Source organism: Scomber japonicus, chromosome 11, assembly GCF_027409825.1.
Source record: "Scomber japonicus isolate fScoJap1 chromosome 11, fScoJap1.pri, whole genome shotgun sequence".
Taxonomy (NCBI): domain Eukaryota; kingdom Metazoa; phylum Chordata; class Actinopteri; order Scombriformes; family Scombridae; genus Scomber; species Scomber japonicus.
This window is the reverse complement of record NC_070588.1, coordinates 20,197,355-20,217,562: the sequence shown is the minus strand read 5'-3', so window position 1 is coordinate 20,217,562 and position 20,208 is coordinate 20,197,355. Positions and strand designations below refer to the sequence as shown.

The 20,208-nt window shown below is 41.4% G+C and overlaps 1 protein-coding gene across 1 annotated transcript in view; it reads right to left on the bottom strand.

Annotated features, from left to right (window-relative positions):
- Nucleotides 1-20,208, bottom strand: part of myo16 (myosin XVI) — a 79,320-nt gene that overhangs the window by 17,035 nt on the left and 42,077 nt on the right. Inside the window, exons 16-27 of the mRNA XM_053329024.1 lie at nucleotides 19,785-19,932; nucleotides 18,686-18,803; nucleotides 16,212-16,329; nucleotides 15,434-15,505; nucleotides 15,027-15,168; nucleotides 14,200-14,272; nucleotides 11,282-11,434; nucleotides 10,181-10,381; nucleotides 8,888-8,963; nucleotides 7,101-7,297; nucleotides 5,983-6,063; nucleotides 3,956-4,161 (exon numbers count right to left, since the gene is read on the bottom strand). Of these exons, the coding sequence (XP_053184999.1) occupies nucleotides 3,956-4,161; nucleotides 5,983-6,063; nucleotides 7,101-7,297; nucleotides 8,888-8,963; nucleotides 10,181-10,381; nucleotides 11,282-11,434; nucleotides 14,200-14,272; nucleotides 15,027-15,168; nucleotides 15,434-15,505; nucleotides 16,212-16,329; nucleotides 18,686-18,803; nucleotides 19,785-19,932 (1,585 nt within the window). The remainder of the gene's footprint in view (nucleotides 1-3,955; nucleotides 4,162-5,982; nucleotides 6,064-7,100; nucleotides 7,298-8,887; nucleotides 8,964-10,180; nucleotides 10,382-11,281; nucleotides 11,435-14,199; nucleotides 14,273-15,026; nucleotides 15,169-15,433; nucleotides 15,506-16,211; nucleotides 16,330-18,685; nucleotides 18,804-19,784; nucleotides 19,933-20,208) is intronic.

Genomic DNA, 20,208 nt, shown 5'->3' with positions numbered 1-20,208 from the left:
TGGAGAGACTGGTCAATACTAGGTTGGCGCAGCTGCTGGAGATGGAGGAAGCTGCTAATGGTTTTATATCACATAAACAAGGGCTGTGTCTGAAATCAAGACACCAACACTCAGTCGTTTACTCAGTTATGAGCAGTAAACTGAGATTTCGAAGATTGAATAATAATCACCATTTTCATCATCTCTGACAGGTGAAGTTTTGAATAAATATAATTTTTGCATCTGTGAAATGTAATTTATTTCATTGTGTGTTTTTAGGGCATATTTACAAACTCTGAATTTGGATATTGAAATAAATTGTCGGCGAGCAAATATAATGCACTGTATAGTAAACAGGGAGTGATTTTGGACACAGCCGAGAACTCTTTCCTTCGCCATTTATGGGAGCAATAAGTATCTTTGTGTCTGACAGTTACAGAACTGTAAATCTTTATTCTTTCCAACAGCAATAAAGTTGCTGAGAACATTCATTTCCCTATATTAGTGTCAGAGTGGATAGAGTGCTGCTTCTCTTTCCAATGTCTACCATCAGGAACAGCAGAAAAGACAAAAAACGAATGGTTTCTTTGTTTGTGTGATGTTGTGAGCGTGCGGTGTTGATCTGTTTTGTTGTGGTTGAATCTCAAAAAGAGTTTAGACCTGTGACATCACTGATGCAACTGAGCAATGAGCTGGTACACCTGGTGTTCATTAGTTGTTGTTTCTCTGTCAGTTTTTTGCAGTAACTTTAGTTTTATATATGCCAGTGAATCTCCCAGTTTCTCAGGAAGAGCTGGAAGATATGCCTAGAAATGTTGACAATAGATTGACAAACAAAGATACTAGTGGACTCTCTTTCCCCAGCAATCTCATGCATGTGGAGCCTATTTAGATTGGAATGGCCCATTTGTTCAGGTAGGAGCGTATACAACATGCTGGCTATGAAAGGGATATCATCTTTACTATGGTGCTACAAATGGCTTTCTATATACCTGTACTAAGCATCCAGCAAAAGATCAGACCTGTCAGTGATGATGCTGTCTGCTGAGATCTCTCAGGGGAATTGATGGACCTGAATTTCCTTTCATGGGTTCAGAGTGGCAGGTAACCATCTTGATATTCCCCGCGCTGTGAAATGTGGGGAATTCCTTATATATAAAATTATAATAAAATAAATCATTGTCACCATGTCACCATTATGTTCCCTTTAGTCTTTCCACAATCTCAACATAGAATTGACAGCTGGTAAATTGGAAGAGTGGAGGCCTATGTTTTCAGCTAACCTCCCACATGTCTACACCTGAGATTATTAATGGTGTGTTGCTCAATCACAGTCTGCCAACTTGTCTATTGTTACATCTCGGTATAAAAATGTGTCGGAAGTGTTCTAAAAGAAGTGAACATCCACCCCATCATCACTTGATATTGTAGATTTCGTCCCTGGTAACTGTTCATCTCTGGGTCATCTCTACTCCATCTCCACTCCAGAGACAGCTGCCATGCAGGAATATATCAAGGAGGTTCAAAATCTACCTCTACAGTGCATTCAAACTGCAGTGAATCGAGAGAAAGATGAGCGGAAGGCAGTCTTTAACACTACTGACTGGATAATGCTGCATCAGTGAATCAAAATTCTTAACAAGTTTGGATGAATGGTTCAAGTGCATGACGTATAACCACATACCTCTCTCTTCCCTTATTTCCTGCCTGCATGCATTTAATCTAATTCATTTCAGAAATATGCGGAAGCTTGCCCGTCATGTGCTGACATAGCAATAATAACTATGTTTGCCAACAAATGTGTGTTCAGTTTAGCTGAAGCAAACCCAGCTTTTAAGAACAATAGAGGTGATGCTTCATTTTTGCCTGGGTTTGAACTCATCCGAAGCCTCCTCATTTATCCAGGAGGTGTATATGTCAGATGCATGTATTCAATCTGTCCTGTCTCTCCTACTCTTTTCCAGACATCTATGCATGATGTAAACAAATAACTTTAACTTTACTGTAGGACAGAGAATGACGTTATAATCCAAATCACCACACCCTACGTCTGACCGATTCACTGAAAACACCAGCAATGGTTATGTTCCCCCCTCCTGGCAACCATCTGGCCCTTGTGATAGTTAGTTATCTGCTGGCAAGACCCACTGCTAACAGAGATTATCATGTGCCACATGGTTGTCTATCTGCCACTCACTCATAACCTCACTCACATACTCACTCTCACACACGTGGCTTAACAAACAGCTTTCACTCACTAGGAATTTCAATTACAGCTTGAACAATGAGAGTGCTGGCTCTACAAGGTACAGCAAAGAAAAACACAAAGAAGCTGGCAACATCTTAAGAACGGACTACGCTACAATCTATATTGGATTCACTTCATTGTTTGACATGGCCTAGCTCTCCAGATTCAATTTCCTGTTCAGGTTTAGTTCACATCCCTCATGAAAACTTATTATCTGAGTGTCAATTGTACTTATAAAAAAACATATTCTTTAAACATATTTTTAAAAAAATATGACGTCAGACTGTACCTACAACAAACACAGCTTGACCCTAACCCTTTGCACAATATTCTGCAGTGCCTCGGTGGGTAGCTAATTTCTCTTCTTAGGAGCATCCTTTTGCTGATAAAGAGTTACTTACATTCCACTAGAAAATTCATTCAAGACCAGAAACCCTTGTGTTTACCAAATAGGAGCATGAACTATAGCCTTTGTTTTTCTACAACATAAAAACTCTTCATGGCTGATGGCATAATTATGACAACCCAACTTGCTTAAGACTTAGAGTATTAGTGATCATAATAAACAGAATTTTGATTATTCCCACGTTATCTTAATTACTGTAAAGTCTAGGACAGGACATTGTTCTTAGAGGTCACACTCAAAACTATGTTGTGTGTGTGTGTGTGTGTGTGTGTGTGTGTGTGTGTGTGTGTGTGTGTACACGCATTGAATTGGATGGATCTCAAAAAACACCATTGTGATATGATGTTTACAGCAGGGTAGTGGAAACTTTTGGGGGTGGGTCATGTGATCAGCTTTGTCCTCTCTTATTATCTGGCAGGAATGTTCATGTTAATCCCTTTATCCTCAAAAAGAGAGAGTGAGGTCCAGAAACAGAGGATGGGAGAAAGAAAGGAACTGAGAGAGAGAAAGCAAAAGAGAAAGAAAGAGAGACAGATTTACAGCTTCGAGCTAAATATTCTCAGTATTCCACTGGTTTAGAATAATTTAGGAAGAGAAAGATTGAGATAAAGATGTTTGAAAAAGCACGTCATTCTCTCTGCCTCTTATAGAAACAAGGGGAAAACAAGCCTGTGACAGAGCAAGAAAAATAAGACAGAGCCAAATAGCAATTTGAACAATGAAAAGGATCCACCTCTTTGCCAGAAAGCCAGAACGATACTGCAGTACACAAGTAAAGAAAAGAGGTGTCAAACATTCAAGTGTGGGGCATGGAGACCTTACACACAACTGACTAGTTAATGTGTGTGTGTCGAGCTGACATGGGAAATGTGATAGTGGCATTTATCAGTGGCAGTGGACTCCCATCATACTCTAAAAAAGCTATTCAAGGTCAATTTGTGCTTGTAACAATGAGGGTTGCTGTGACTTGTCAATGCTGATGTGTCAGTCTGAATGTGAGTGCAGGATCCCTACAGTACATGCCCTTGCATTCATTTGCAGACGTAGAAAAGGCATATGCTGTCAAGCTTTTAGCTTACTTTGACCTGCTCATGCTGTCATGTGACAGAGATCACAGTGACCTGCTGGGAGAGTAATGCATCTGAACAACTGAACTGAGAGGAAAAGACAAAGAGGGGGAAAAAAGCAAGCAATCCATCATCTGTAAGACATTTCCCTTACAGAAGAGGCTGAAAGAGAGTCTGTGTAATGAAGGAAATCAGGTAGAACAATAAAAAAACAATGTCAGTGCTCTTCATTATGTAACATGTTCTGACACTCACCTGCTGAGGAAGCCTGGGAAGGACAGGCGTACAGGGTATCCGTATCGGATCATGCGCACCATCTCAAGCACCCCGATGTATTGCAGCTGGGTAGACACATGGAAGCTGTCAAAACTGTCTGGCTGACCACTGGCATTGGGGCGCACACACTCTACAAAGTGGGGAGTGCAAGCCTGCAGCTTACTGATCACCTCCGACAGCGAGTTCTGTTAGAGGGAAAAGGAGAGGAATCAGCATACACTGGTAATTTTACAATTATAACAAAATGAGCAAAATGTTTTGCTCTTTTTTGACATCCTTTTTTGGTGTTGGTAGGTTGGAAGAGCCATGTGGCTGTTCTTGCGTCTATGTACATTATTATAAAAGAGTAGGAAGGGCTCTCTGCCTTCTTCCCTCTGGTGCTGCAGCTTGATTTCTGAGCAACAGCGGCTGCACTGAGATCAAGTTGTGTTTGTGACAAAGTGGTCAGTGTGTCAGTGTGGTCTGTGTGTGAGAGCCATTTCTTACAACCCTGAAGCCACAGATGCTTCCAGTGCATCCAAGAGCGAGCACACACACACACACACACACACACACACACACACACACACACACACACACACACACACACACACACACACACACACACACGTAAACACTTACATCTGTGTTTTCGCCACTCCTCAAACTGACGTCAGTCTATGCTCTGCGTACCCTACAATTCCCAACACCTCACCCCTCATCTTTGAACGTCACTAACGGCATTCACGTTGCAGCCCTTTCACCAAATATGCACATGCACGCTCACAAACTACGTGCACACCTCACACAGTGGTTGTTGTCCATTGTTCATTCATTCATGTGGAGGACTTCATGCTTGGCTTGGTACAGCATCATTCTTCAGCCCACTCTCCTTCCCTGCCATTCCCCGAGGGACTCGTTGACCACAAGCCCACAACTCTGATTGTGCAACACACTGGCTTCATTCAAACCAAAGTCACTACTTCTCTGAGCCACATTACAGCCTCTTTGCATCACCAGCAGACACTGAACCACGGTCGTCTAACTGAATATTATAGTGGCTTTATATAGTTATGAAATCACATCACCCTATCCTGAATAGATCTTGGGGCTTCATGGTTGCAAAGGTTGTGTTTTGTGTATGAGTAAGAATAACGTTTAGTGTTTGTGGACTTGTCTGAGGGAGTGAGGATGCATCAACTGTGAGAAATGAGAACTCAATTCACACATAATGTACAGTTTCATTAACAAATCCCTTCATTGATTTGTGATTGCATCCAGATGTTTGTATGTATATTAATTAGGGAACACACATTCAGGAAAATTAATAATGTAGTTTGAATATTATACAAAAGTCAAACTACGTTTGACTTTCCCATAACAGTTGAGGGCTGTTGCACATATGCAACAGTAGATGCTTGTTATGACAAAGGCGAAAAAAATGCTGGAAAGTGTTGCTCTTACCACAATTTAAGGGAAATTTACATCAGCACAAGAAAGAAAAGAAAAGGTTAGTCTTCTGACTAAATTGTTCAATGTTGTTATGTTCTATGTTTGTTAACAACTCAACTCTAAAATCCATTTTCCACATTACTTATTCAGTGCAGAATTGAAGCTTGTCGCAGCAGGCACTAGGCAAGAGGCCGGATACACCGTGGGCCAGACTCTAGTCAATTACAGGGCTAAGACACAGACAGACAAATTCATTCACAGCATTTCACCAACATTTACACCTACAGGCGGTTTCAAGTCCAATCATCTGGCCTGCACGCCTTTAGACTGTGGGAGGAAACTAGCGTGGGAGAAAACCCATGATGCAAAGGACATGCAAACTCCACACAAAAAGAAAACAGATTTTCTTGCTCTGAGGCAAAAGGGCTAACCGATCACTGTGCTCACTAATGACAAGTATAAAACAGAGAACTAAGCATCATGGTTTATGACCCAGAAATCTACTCTACACTTTGAGCTGACGCTGTCTCACAAAAACTACAATAGTGTGGTGGGTGGAGGTTAATGGTTCTTACCCTCAGCTGGACGGCCACTGTGATGGGCCCACAACGGTCAAGCCGCTGGAGGAAGGAGCTCGAGCCTTTCTTCTTCAAGATCTGACCATGGAAAGAGATAATAGGAAAAAAATGAAATAGCTCTTACTTTTAGTGCCCACAAAGGAATATGAAATCATTATACATAACATAGTCATCACATATTATCATCAAATCAGGCTGTGCTGCTTTGACTTAATTTTAAAACATAATCATATTAATCTCTGTCCCATCCAGTTACTCTGTTACATATGCTTTATGGAAATGATTATGTTAGATTGTCTTATTCATTGTCTTCTACCCAGTGTCGGACTTTTTTATAATACCTAATGTTACCGTATAAGGCTGCTGGGACAGATCGGGGAGCTGAAAACGTTCTTATGTAACCCTCTGCTCTAGATGGCTAATGAGCCACAGAGACAGCAGGCAGGACCCCCCAGGAGGTTACACAACCAGCACAGTCACACATGTGCACCAGTACAATATGCTTACCAAAACATTAAAACAGATAAAATAGAGAAAGAGACAGCGAGAGGACAGACTCGTAAATAGAAAATACTGTTATCAGGTGTGTGATTTATTTATTTATTTGTTTTTTTATGATCAAACGTCATGAGAAAGTATAATCACAGTCAAGTCCTGATTACATGTGTTTGTGTATGCATGTTTCTATGTCTTTGTAGGGCCATATAAACAGATCCTATTCCCAGAGGTTTATATATAGCACTGTGGTGGGAAATTGCTTAAATTGGACTGTTATTTTTTCCAAAAATACAATCCCTGTTTTTCCATTGATTGGTACAGCAGTCATATGCCCAGTTGGAACAAAAATCTTTCTTACTGATTGTGTCAGTTATAAGTGTGTTCCTTCAACTCATCGATTCTTAGCGGTGTGATCAATGGCAGTCTTGGCAATGTACCTTTTTGAGCTTGTGTTTCCCTTAGATCTGATGGCCAACTGATAATAAAATATGTCCAAAGGCCAGAACATTAAAGCAAGAAACATCCTTTCGTGCTAAAATGTTTTTGATTGGCTACAATGCAACAAGAGGAACACTGCATGTGTGGCTCAGGAAAGTACCAAAGTCACCACACTGTACCTTAGTAAGGTCATGGTATCTCTGGGGCTGGTGGGGGACAGTGCTGGCAGTGACAAGAGAGGTTGATGGCATCCTGTGGAGCAACAAAGCAGCTTTAGGCCCCCTCAGGCCGACGCGGCCCTGTGCTGCTGGCACCAGAGAACCAGTCTGAGTCAGCTTGGACTGGAAGAGCTGCTGCAGTAACACACTCTCACTGGCTGCCGGGCACAAAGCACATAGGGAGGAAAATTAGGGTGAAAGGAAGCAACAGCATTGGTGGAAATAAGGGGGCGGTGGAGAATAAGGAGAGGTGGGATGAAGAGTAAGAAAGAAGTAAATAAAAAGAAAGACAGGAAGGACTGACAGAAGGAAAGAAAGACAAAAAAACAGAGAGATGGGTGAAAACGAGGAAAGAAGCATCAAAGGTTGGGGAGGAGGTATAAAGTTTGGATCCTTGTAAACAATCAGTCAGTGGACCATGTCACTCGGCAACACGTGGAGCAGTACAAAACAACAATGAGCTCATTCAGAAAGCCAAACAACATGTGTGTGAATGTGGGCGTGTGGCTCTCATTTGAAAGGCTGAAAGAAAAAAGGAAAGAGAAAGAGAAAGCGAGTGAGAGCGGGAGAGAGAGAGAAAGAGAGAGAGGGAGAGAGGAAAGGATGATGACAGGTAGGCGTACTAAGCAAAGAAAAACAAACACAAGTCCTAGACTCATTTAAGGATTTAATTACACATGGCACCAAGCATAATTGTCTTTTCGTTTTAAACAATCATCGCTACCACTTGACTATAGAATTACTTATATGCCTCGGCCTCCTTTAACCTTAAAGGCTTATACTCCCCCCTTAAAAGTGGGGAGGGGACAACATCCATAAGAAGAGACCACATTGTACATGTGTGAAGCCGCATACAGACTGACATACTAGCCCTGCATCATAAAACAAAGACATCTCATTCATTTTAATGGGGGCAATATGGTGGTGCAGTGGGGGTGTCAACACAGGGCACCGGGGAAACAAGTTAAAATGGGTTACACTTTTGCTCCAATGCAATGTGATGTCACGTGGCAAGGTGCTGCATTTGTCAATCATGTTCATGCACACGCACATAAGTGCTAGCTTACGTTGTAACATGAATGCTGTATTTCTACAGTTAACTTTGTAATCTTTGTGACAAATAGTGTGGTTACCATAGTGATAACTTAACAGAGGTCTAAAATCCTGTTTCTGTGTATTATAAACCGCTCAGCAGTGTTCTGAAATTTGATTAGGCTTTCAATGCATTCATCTGTTACTCATACTGGGCTTCCTGGATTATATTTCATGTCTCACTGGTACCTTAAACAAAACCCCCCACTACTGTAGCCCCCTGCGTTGTTTTAACACAGGGCTGTTTTCAGTCTGAATGCCCACTAAGTGTTAGCGATGAAAGGCAGCAACGCATCAACTTGGTCAGATGAAGGAACAACAGCCAAGTGTGAGTGAAGGGCTAGCCTTTAGAAGATTAGCTTCATCATGGAAATTATAGCAATTAGGCTGCTGGACGCAAAGCTACTCTGGCAACCACACAACGACTGCCTGTGTCCTTCTAACCACAACACCCCACATCTGGGACCTTAATAGACAATATACACACAGACAGTGCTGTCTGCTGCATATGCGACGAAACACACACATGCAAACATAGCCACACTTAAAGAAAGAGTTGTTTTGTGTGCTGTTAGTTTAGGCTAGAGGGCATCTTTGTGATCAAACGTGCTCTGACGCCACAATGTGCTCATATGTGTTATTCATTGGGTACTTACACTTCATTGTAAACAAGATATTCTGAGGAAGGGAGTCCTTGTTTCTTGTGAGTGATCCCGTGAGGTCATATGAAATCTAAAGGAAAAACAAATCATACATAGACATTCACTTTAATACTTATGCAGTACATTTAATTATGCATTAAGCGCAGCATAAAAGATTTATGAATATACCAATGTATGACTATACAATGTATGTAAGACTGACTGAAGCTCAATCGGGTGTAAGATATGGCAGCATAAAAAAATCTTATTTATGAATATAATGTGGTGAGATGGAGCACTTGCCAAAGCTATTTCTTCTACCCTTTATTTCCTATTAAGTATCCATATGACTATGTTTTGACAGAATAAATAAGAAGGAAAATCAGTGGCTGTTGTGGTTGGCAACACTGAGTCTTCTCTTGCTAAAAATGTGGAGATTCAACTTGTATTTGTCACAAATGTTCAATGAATCACCAACACAAATATATAGCTGCCCAAACATGACTGTATTGAACCACAAATATGATGACAAGGGCAGTTGATGAGTTGAATTGTTGACTTTTTCAGTTGAAATAATGTTTCCGGACTTATTAAAAGCCTCTAGGAAGATTGTATGAGTCATGTCAATTCACTTCTTCTGCGTAAAAACATCAAGCTTACTGAAGTAGGAGCTCATAACTGACATACTGCTTTACCTTTTATATATTGCATATGAATACAAATGTTTAAGTATCTTACAGTAAGAACTGAAGCTTATTTATTATATGGTTGATTAATGAATTCCTTCAGAAAGGTTGTCATATAGCCATCCTCTTTAATTCACTTGAAAGCGCAATAACATCTTATCCCCAAGTACAAACAACCAATCACTGTCAGTTACTGTGTTTTTTGTATGAATGTGTTCCTAACAGAGAAACTTAAGTGGGCATGGTTCCACCTAGAGGTTTTAAGCAATGTAAATAACCATGAGCGCCCAGTCTTATTCAGATAGTGGAAACAACTCATATGGTGAAGATATTGCAGCTAGGTTTACGGGTGCTGATGAACAAAAGTGAGTGTCAGTCAAGTGGGCACATACTAACTTTAGTAAATACAACACAGAACAAAACTAAGATAAATAAATACAGTCTGTATTACTTTTGCAACTCTAAGAGGAAACACAAAATATTTGTTCCATCAACTGAAACACAACCATGTCATAGAAAATGACGAGTGTGTTTCTAAGAAAAACATAATGACAGAAAATTGCATTGATTTCATGTTGTGTGCACAGCCCTACATACATGCATGCAGTACAGCACAACACACCTGGCCAGCATAGTGGCTGACGATAAAGGCTGGGCCTTGATCTTTGGGTGGGGGGTTTCCATTGCCATCCTTGGTGGTGAGAGAGAGGCCATGAGTTGGGTTGGAGTCAAGCTGAGCTGACAGTCTCTTGTACAGAGTCTGCTCTGCTGGCCGTAGGCTCTGGCTCTCCTCATCTAACACACACAGCAGTCCCTGAGGCTTCTGCAGAGGGAGGCAAACAGCAGAGCCATGTTATTTATGTCACTCATGTTTACAAAGCATCCTTGATAATAAAAGTAATAAATTATTTCCTGGTGACACATTTATTGATCCCCCTAGGGTAGCGTAGTCCCTCTCTCAGCATATAGCTTCAGTCATGTTCCTTTGTTTTAGATATTTTGGCATTTCAGCCTGCATTGATACATGTAGTGGGAAACATGGGGTCAAAAAATGAGGGGTAACATTCAAGAAAGATCGCTGGCCACACTCAAACTGGGGACATGTTGTGATCACATGGTATGCATCTTAATCACTGGGCTACCAGGACGACCAGTCACATTCTAGTTTTGGTTTTATTTTTTACACAAAAAACCTCAACATCAGTGTGGGCAAAATCTGTACCTCAACTCTTTTACATTACTCTTTATGAATCTATAATAGGCAACAAAGTAAACACAAGGCAAACCAATAAATATGATCTTTTAATATCTTAAACTCAAGAGATTTTTCCAAATGAGTATTAATCTAAGCTTCTGTCACTGTTCAAGAGTTCACTTACTAATGGCTATTATGACAACTGTCCCTTAAAAGTGTTTTCTTGAACTAGGCCCCCGCTTCATTTGATTTCAACATATTAAAAACACATCAGGCTGTTTTTATTGCTGCTGCACAATGTCGGCCCCCAGTTAACAGTGCTGAAAGAAATGGCCAATGGTCGATTTCACTTTCAAATAAATTGAACAAACAACAAAAAATAGAAACAGCAATACAGTACATTTGCTGAATCCATCATCACCATCCCCCACCCCAAAAGAAAATAAACCTTCTAAACCTTCTAAACCGTCTAGGCATCATGAGAGACCAACCTGAACTGGACTAGGGTAAACCAGTAATTTACAGAACCTGAAGAAAGAAGTCCAGAACAGCTGGCTGGTTGCCAGGAGAGCGTGTGGTCTCCATGGTGATGCCCTCCTGCAGACACTCAGCCTGCTCCTGCTGGAAGAGAACCTCAGAGACGTACTGCCTCAGCCGCTCGTTGGTCATGTTCCCACACAGCTGGAATGCACACAACACACACATTTAAGACTCACATGCCAACTTGTGAACACACACATCAGTGCACATGGTGAGGTTCCTCTGAGACACAGTGTTGAATGTTTCAAAGCAAACAAATGCACAAATGCAATCACAAACCCAACCCTCTGTAGCACAGGGGAGTCAATGGAGCATAAATAACTATTCATATGACAAACCAGACCCTGAAATCTGGAAAACTGCTCACAGGAGACACCTCATGCACAGTGTACACAGTAGGGCCTGTCTGGTATAGAAAATGTGTTCTTGCAGAGACACATGAACTCTTTCTCACCCAGCAGTTAATCAATCACTCACAACCCAAGGAGGAGTCAAACAAATAACTGTCTGCTGTGTGTGTGTCTGGAAGGGAGACTTAAGTGTGACCTGTCACATTGATGCATTCAGAGGGAATGTAGAACATGAATTAGAACGCCACAGGACAACAGGCCTGCTTAAATTTAACCTGAACCCAAAAATGTCATAAAGTGAAACAACAAAAGAAAAAAAAAAGAAAAAGAAAATAGATGCGAGATTAAGCAAAACAATATGAAAGCAATATCATAAAATACAAAATCTTGTTTAAAAATAAGATTAAAGTGAACATATTTTTGTTGTATTGATTGATCAAAATCAGCCTTTTAATAGGTCGCCCTGCACCCTTAAGCTTCAGGGTAATGTTCCCTACAATATGTATCTGATTGTTCATTAGCTAGATGTGTGAAAATCATAGGGGATGTTTCTCTTTGGGCTTTGACTCTCAGAACAGTGCCATGACCCACATTTGGCTCACGGTCCAATGATTGAGAAGTGCTGATCTGGAGGTGTGTTGTTCTGTGGTGTGAGCGACTAAAATCCTTTTTTTTCTACCATCAGTGTTTCTCTATTCTTTGTCTTCAAGCAAGTCTACTCCATTAAAGGCTTAGTCCCTGCAGGTGGTTGATTGAGTTAACTCATTAGCATAGTGCTGAGCAGGTACAACACACCCCCGACAAACACAGCTCTAATTAACAAGCACTAATGACCCTGGTCATGCTGCAAGTGTGGAGCGTGTCTGCCTGTGTGTCTGCCTGTGTACAAACATGTCAGAGTGTAAGGGTTTGTTTATCACTGATGTGAACATGTACTGTAAAGATCATCCAGAACTTGCTCCTCCTCTTTTGTGGGAGGCAGGTAAACGTATGTGGCTGATATCAGTAGGCGGCCAGAGGAGAGGCGGATACTGCCACTGCCTGCTAGAGACAGTCTCACTTTTCTTACCTAATCCTAACCACCCCTCCTCCCATCTCTTCTTTTACACTTACTCTTGCTTTCTCTGTGACCTCAAGAGGAAAGGTCAGGCAATCCCTTGCTTCCACTTGGATTAGAGAACATCCAGAGTTAAGCATAAGGCCACTGACATCTTAGTGCCACATAAACACGAACACCAAAGTCGCACACAGGCACAACAGTAGACATACACACACAGTAGCAGGAATAAGCACCCTCTTGAGCACTGTGAATTACATTCGAAGGCACACACACACACTCACTCACACACACACTCTCACACACTTACACAGACACACAGACACACAGACACACACACACACACACACACACACACACACACACACACACACACACACACACACACAAGGCAAGAGAGAGAGCAAGAGAGTGATATACAGACTTGTCCCCCTGATCCCTGCTGGTCTTACAATGGAGTAGTCTATTAACAGTGCATGCTTGATGAGCCCATGGCAGATTTATAGCCCATAACAGGTGAGCTACACAGAGAAGCACATGATGTTCCTAGTACACTATGCAATGCAATCACACACAGAGACACATACAAACACATTCATACAAAGAGAGCTGACCTACAAATAGAGAAAAAAAAATCACAAATTGATTTATGGTTTCTGATAATGTCATAATGTTTCTCCTTGCGAAATAAGCTACATAAGTGTACGGTGTGGTAGCGTGTAGTTGCTATGAGATGCTGTGGAAGACTAAAAACTACATCTATCTCATACTCCACAAAGGCAAGTGTTGGATGCAGGATTGAATAACCTCTCCAAGAAAAAATAAGTATTGTATTTATGCATGGATGGTCTTTAGCCAAACTGATGAATGTCTTGTTTAAAGTTACTGTCTGACCAACACACTGAAAGAAACTGCCACTGTTTGTTGCAACAATTAGAACAATGCCGCCTTGAGAATGTTAACATTCCTTCATACAAAAATAGAAAACACTTCATAAAAATCTGATTTTGAATTGAAAATCAATTATGAATGATTGTAATTACAATTGTAATGTCATGCTGTAAAAATAACATTCCCACCCACACAGACGCACACAAACCCCCCCCCCCCCACACACACACATACGCACACTGGTTGAGGCAAAGAGGCTGTCACTGTGTCAGGCTTCAGTTCATTTGAGGATAACTGAAAGTCACGCCACAGTCAGCCACAAACCTCACCTCATTCATTACGATTACAGACTAAAATATTCAGGCTAAAACAGATAACAGCCCCACATATTTTACCAATTTGATTAAGTTCTGCTTAAAACTACAACACCACACCCTATTCAGACAGATTTCTATTGCTCAGGACAGCCTTGTAAACCAGTGATATGTATCAGGGAATATCAAAACTGCATTTAGGAGACATTATTTTTGAAGACAGTTTATGAGAAAACAAAGAGGAGCGAAACATTGATGTGTATTTTTCAGAGAGACTCAAATTTAATAGGTTACCTGCTCAAATCCATTCCTCTGAAATTCTTCAAACCCGAAGATGTCCAAGATCACTATTTCTAAGGCAGGGTCGCTGGAAGGAAGCAACAGATAGAACATATTTGTTATTACACTACTTTTACTTGGGGATCAACATGAGGACTTGTTTGCTGGCTTGCGTCACTCTAACAAGAATGATCATGTTTGTGTGGTGTGTGTGTGTGTGTGTGTGTATATGTGTGTGTGTGCGTGCGCGTATATGTGTGTGTGTGCACGCGTACAATAACACATCTTAAGGGCTTGTGCCATAAGTAGTGCTGTTGACAAAATGTATTACATTCCATGGCTGGTTTGTAAACAAGGCAAAACAAAAACACATTCCAGAGGATGAAGCTTGGGTTATCTTAGTGAGGGTGATAAGACATCATAGCATAAACTCCACCAAGGATCACATGGCCTCCACCTGTATGTGTGTTTGTATGAGACCACCACAAAAACCTTGGGTGTATCCTCCATCTCTACCCTGTTGTTAAGTATTTTCTATTTCAGTGTTGAGAGTACATAACTATTTGTTCATGTCATACAATTTGAACTATTACTATTACTTATTTGAACCAGGCCCCCGCTCTAAACAATGTGTCATGTTACAATATTACTGTCACTTCAGTGGCCAAAAATGAGCGACTGCTCATGTGTGATGACAGATATACAACCTTGAAAGAAACTTTCTTGGTTGTTTGCACTGAAAACACCCGTAGGCATACATGTGGATAAATGTACACAGAAACACATGAGGGCGCACACACTCACACATACAGAGGTAGAGACAGAGAGAGAGAGCGCTATACCCAATGCTGTCGTCCTGTCCCTGTAGGTAATCATTGATACTGTTGACCAGATAGCTGAACAGACGTCCATAGATGGCCTTGGCCAGTTGGTCTCTGTATTGCTCTGACATCTCCACAGTGTGGCGCCGAGTAATCATGTCACCTGACAAATTAGGGACAACATCAAGTTGTTAATTCTGTGGGTGTCATTTAATCTTAGAAAAAAAAAATTGAATTTATAACTGCAGGCTCCAGATCCTATCTCCTCAGTCAGATATATTTACATTAGACAGCAGCAATGACATTTTTCTTCTACTTGTCTTTGTGGTAAAGATCAATCAGTTGGTAAGCATTGTAGCAGAGTAGGTGTGCTAATGTGTGGGGAAACAAGGAGAGGCAAGTGATGGCAAAGGCTGGCAAGAAGTTACCTTTGAAGTATTGAATGTCGGAGGTGAGGGCGGTGCTTAAGTCACTGGAGGACACCTGCAACATTCCAGCCACTGTGGAAAGGAAGACAAAGGCAGAGTGAATGACAGGATGAAAACATAAAAATAACACCATTAAATATTAACTGTGAGGACATGAGTGCCAGAAAGGTAGTGCTGACAACATCCCAGAACCCAATCTGCTCTGACGATGATATCACACTACCATCACAACAAACTCAGCCTCACTGAATCAATCGGTGGAGCTGGCAGAAATTAGAATTTCTGAGCAGAGCCCATAAACAAGCAGCAGAAACAGGTGACAGCCGCCCAGAATCTCTTTGCTGACATCACTAGCCATGACATCACATCTCCGTGACAACGACTAGCTCTTTCCTTTTCAGGCACTGATGTCATTTGTTTACCATCTCACAAGGGTTAGGGGTCACGGAAGCACATGAGCTGGTTGCATAATGAGAGTGCAAGACAGAGAGAGAAAAGAAAACACAGACCCTAATAGTGGGGAAAAAAAGTGTGTGTATCAGAGCGCTATATCCTCACCATGGTTACCTTTTTGGCACAAAACACGGCTAGCCAAACAGGTGACTGTCTGGCCTTTAGCTAGCGTTGGCAAGCCGCCAAGCAGACAGAAGGACAGAGGAGGAGGAGCAATAACAGCGATGTAAACAACATGACTAGTGTGATGCACCCGCCTCCCCGCTCCTCCCCACCTCCATACAAGGGGGAAATGTGACCCCAGTCATGTGAGGGGGTTACTGACCTCTTTCCAGCAGCTGCAGATCAGAAGGGTAGGCTGTATCGGCATCTGTCAATAAAGTAAAACGCAGATCCCCAGTATGGAGCACAGCAGATAGCAGCATAAACACAGAGTCAACTTCCTGGCAGAGAGAGGGACAGTGGAAAAGAGAGAAAGAGTGTGAGAGAGACTAAAATATCTACCACTAAGAAGTGGAAATTACCAAAATAGTGATGTAATCAAAAGCATACATTTCAATTTTTGTCAGTGCTAATACTTCCTTTACACAAAATATCAAATCAAACAACTTTTGATTGATTCTGAATCCAACCACCTTCAAAGGCTGATGATGTTCTTGTTTTTCTTAATGTAAACCAATATCATCACAAATTTGCACCGTTACTACTTTTTTGGCAGGCAGGTACAGGGCTATGTGCTCTGTTTATATCACTGCGTGTGTACAGCAGCTCGGCGTGCAAGATGGGACAGCATTCATTTTGGTGAAATATTCACATTATTTTGATTTCATGGGAGGAAATAAGAGCAAGAACATTACAGTGATGTGAAAGTTGTGCCCAGGTAACAAGAGCCTGCTGCTCTGTTGCAGTGATGTAGGGATATGTTTGGAAAGCCTATAGCCTATGTAGTTTTATAACTTATAACGTGTATGTGGGCATATGTTTTGGAAGCCACTTTAATACAATAAAGAGCTGTAAATGTGACATTGTGTGATGATGGTACAGTCATTATATTTAAAGGAGGTCTTGACTAAAAACATGCGCTAGGAATTACGAAGGAGTTTTCATTTTTGGTTACGCAAAAGTACTCTAACAAGTTACTTTTCTCAGAAGGTTGGTTCCCTAACACTGGTCTTCATTAGGAACAAATGGGTATGGGGCCAAGTGTCAAACACAGGGTAGGGTGGTTCTAGTATTGAGAGAGTTATTTACACACTGTTGGTTTTGCATTTTCAAGGACTTTTGCATGATCAAAAAATGTTTTAAAAATCTTATTTCATTTAGAAAACCCATCATTTTTTCATAATTCATGACGTGCCAACCCTCCTGCCTCCATTCACACACTTCTCTTCCTCCATCCCACTCTAGCTTCCTTTTTGCCCTTGAGTAGAGGACGCTTAATGGAATACCCCATTACCCACCCCTCTGGATGTGAGAGGGGGGGATGTTTGAGTTTGAGGGTGTGCGCCTCTGTGTGTGTGTGTGTGTGTCTGTGCGTGTGTGTGTGTGTGTGTGTGTGTGTGTGTGTGTGAGAGAATATGGCTGCATGTGTGCTCTCTCAAGGCAGGATATTGGAGCTGATATCTGTGAGATAAACACAAGCATTAGTCTCTGTCTGACACTCTATATACAGAGCCCCCCCGTCCCCTGACCACCACCACCACCCCGCTTTGGGAGGAGAAGAAAGGAAGCGAGGGAGAGAAAAGGAGCGATAGGGAGTGTTAATGACAATTGACCTTTGGGTCTGGACTGAGAGTCGTCCCCTGTTGAGAGCTTAGACAGAGACCAATGGGTGGTCTACCACTTCTACTGCTACTCCCCCTCTTCTTCTTCTGTCTCCTTGTCTTTCTCTCTTATCCAGTGGACACTAGTGCCCTCTGATACTACCACTATCTATCACTCTATTCGTCTGTTACCTTCTTCCTTCCCTGCGTGTATTGACTACTGCTGGATTAAAAGGTTAGATGATGGTCACACTCTGCTGACAGATGCTGACTGGAAATCTAAAAATAGAACCTGATAATGAGCTGGGAATACAGCTGGTGGAGTACAGGACGGACTGTACCAGTGCACACTGCATGTATCAATGTCCCTCTTCTACATTTGGTAACACTGGAATTTACATGGATTAATTATAACTCATTGCCAATTTACAGTCCAGATCCTAAGAAATTCACATATGTAGGTTGACTATGTCATGTAAGATCAATGATGCCTGTCTCATTTCAAATGCATCTTCTGCCTGAGTTGAAAGGACACAGCTGTTGTGTGTGCAGCCTTCAGTACCCTATAATCCATTATTCAATTATATTAAATTATTCAATATACTGGTCAATTGTTTAATGGACCATGAGCGATTCTCGTGAACTTGTGAAGTTGAGAAATTACTTGCGACCATGTCATTAGGTCATCGGGTATGACTAGAACAACATCCTATTCATACAATTTGAAGTATCTGATTTTATAAATTGACAAGGCCGCACAATTAGTTTTGCTTTCCATGACGACAGTGTACAGACAAGGTGAAAGTTCAGCCTGTAGCCTTTCTGTCCTTTGAAGGATCCCTGCGTTGAGACACTGTTACAGGCTCAGCTTGTGCCAGAAAAAATCTGGGATAAAATCTAATCAATGGCCTGTTGAATATAATTGGATACATGGATTTATTTGAGGGTCTGTGACATCAAAACTTTAAGTGATCACTGCTGTCAATAACCTTCAAATAAACAGGCTCTACAGAAACTATGCTGTGCCAATTAATACCTGCTTGTTGAAGCCCAGAGCTCGCAGGGCTTGCTTAACAGCTGCAAGGCGTTCCTTGCTTTGGGTAGAGGCTGTAGCTACTGGAGGGTTCTCCCCTGGAAGTCCTCCATTAAGATACCTGGAGTAAGAACACAAACATGGGGTGACATGGATCAATATATCAGACAATCACAAAGCAAACAGGACTAGGGGAAGCCTCTTTCTATGATTAGAGAACAATGACAGATGCATCAACTCCAAAAATGTATCCAAGTGCTCAGCAGGAATTTTTAGTGTGTGTAATTGTACGAGCGAGCCCCAGACACAAACACTTGACGTTATTTGCAGAATTGCATGCAATCCAAGAAAGTTGTGTTTGGGAGGGAAGTTAAAAGGGTAAACAGGGTTTTAAATCTGTAGAACTGGAGCACACAGACTCAGCAAAGCTACACAAAGACAAAGTGAGTAAGTGTGAGGCCACAGTGGCTCGTGTGCTTCTCAATCTCTAAAATAGCACCATTCAGGTTAGTGGTTATTTCACTGGTGGTGTACAGTGGAATCTTGATACAGTAACAGTGACTCACAGTTACAATGTAATTCTATGAGTAAGACAGTATGCATGAGTGCAACACAAGCACAAGTGCAAAAATGCACACGCAGACACATGCTTGTTCAACAAAAGTTGAAACTCTTCTCATGTGGATTGCCTTACTGTTTTAACTATACCATGGGGGCAAAAAGGGTGTTGCTCTGAAGGACACACTTACATAATCCTCACTTATTGCCTACTGCACTTAGTCTGCTTGATACGACATTAAGCAACCACATACAAGCAGTTGGGAGAAAAGGAGCTTTTAAAATTGTCATGCCAGTGACGGAATGTAACTTTAATGATTCAAGGATCACATTATCATCATGCTATTGACAAGTGTAAATTGTAGGCGTTCTTAAGTGTTTTTATGTGAGCAAGGTAAATCCTCTACAGTTGATTTATAAAATGTCAAACCATTTAAACTAAACAGCATTTGTACTCCAGATCACCAAGTATTCACCCACTATCTATTTTCACCTGAGATTTTCTGAATTGTTAATATGCAGACAGCATCTGACATCCACATACCTATGAGCCAAGACATTGTTCAGGTAAAGTGCAGACTTCTCCTCAGGTGACAGGCCTTCAGCCATCAGATAGAAGATGCTGAAGCTGTGTTGGTGAGGAGGCAGGTGGACCAGGCGAGACTTCTCCAGCATGTAGGTATACACATGGGCTAAAACATGAAGTGTGATTCATATTTTAGCAACAGGAGCAGGAGTGTGTAAATAAAAACTCAGGGGTTATGATTATAATCACCAATACTCAACATTCAACCTGTGGCCACTGTTTGATGGGAAGTGCTCACTGATCTGATTAATTGGGTTAGTAAGGTAAACAGGGGTGAAAATGGGATGCAAATACAAACTCCATAAGTGTGATTCATGGGCTTTTACTGCCCCCTGGTGGTGTTTCACTATAGTACACCTGACTGCAAAGAAAACGGCATCAT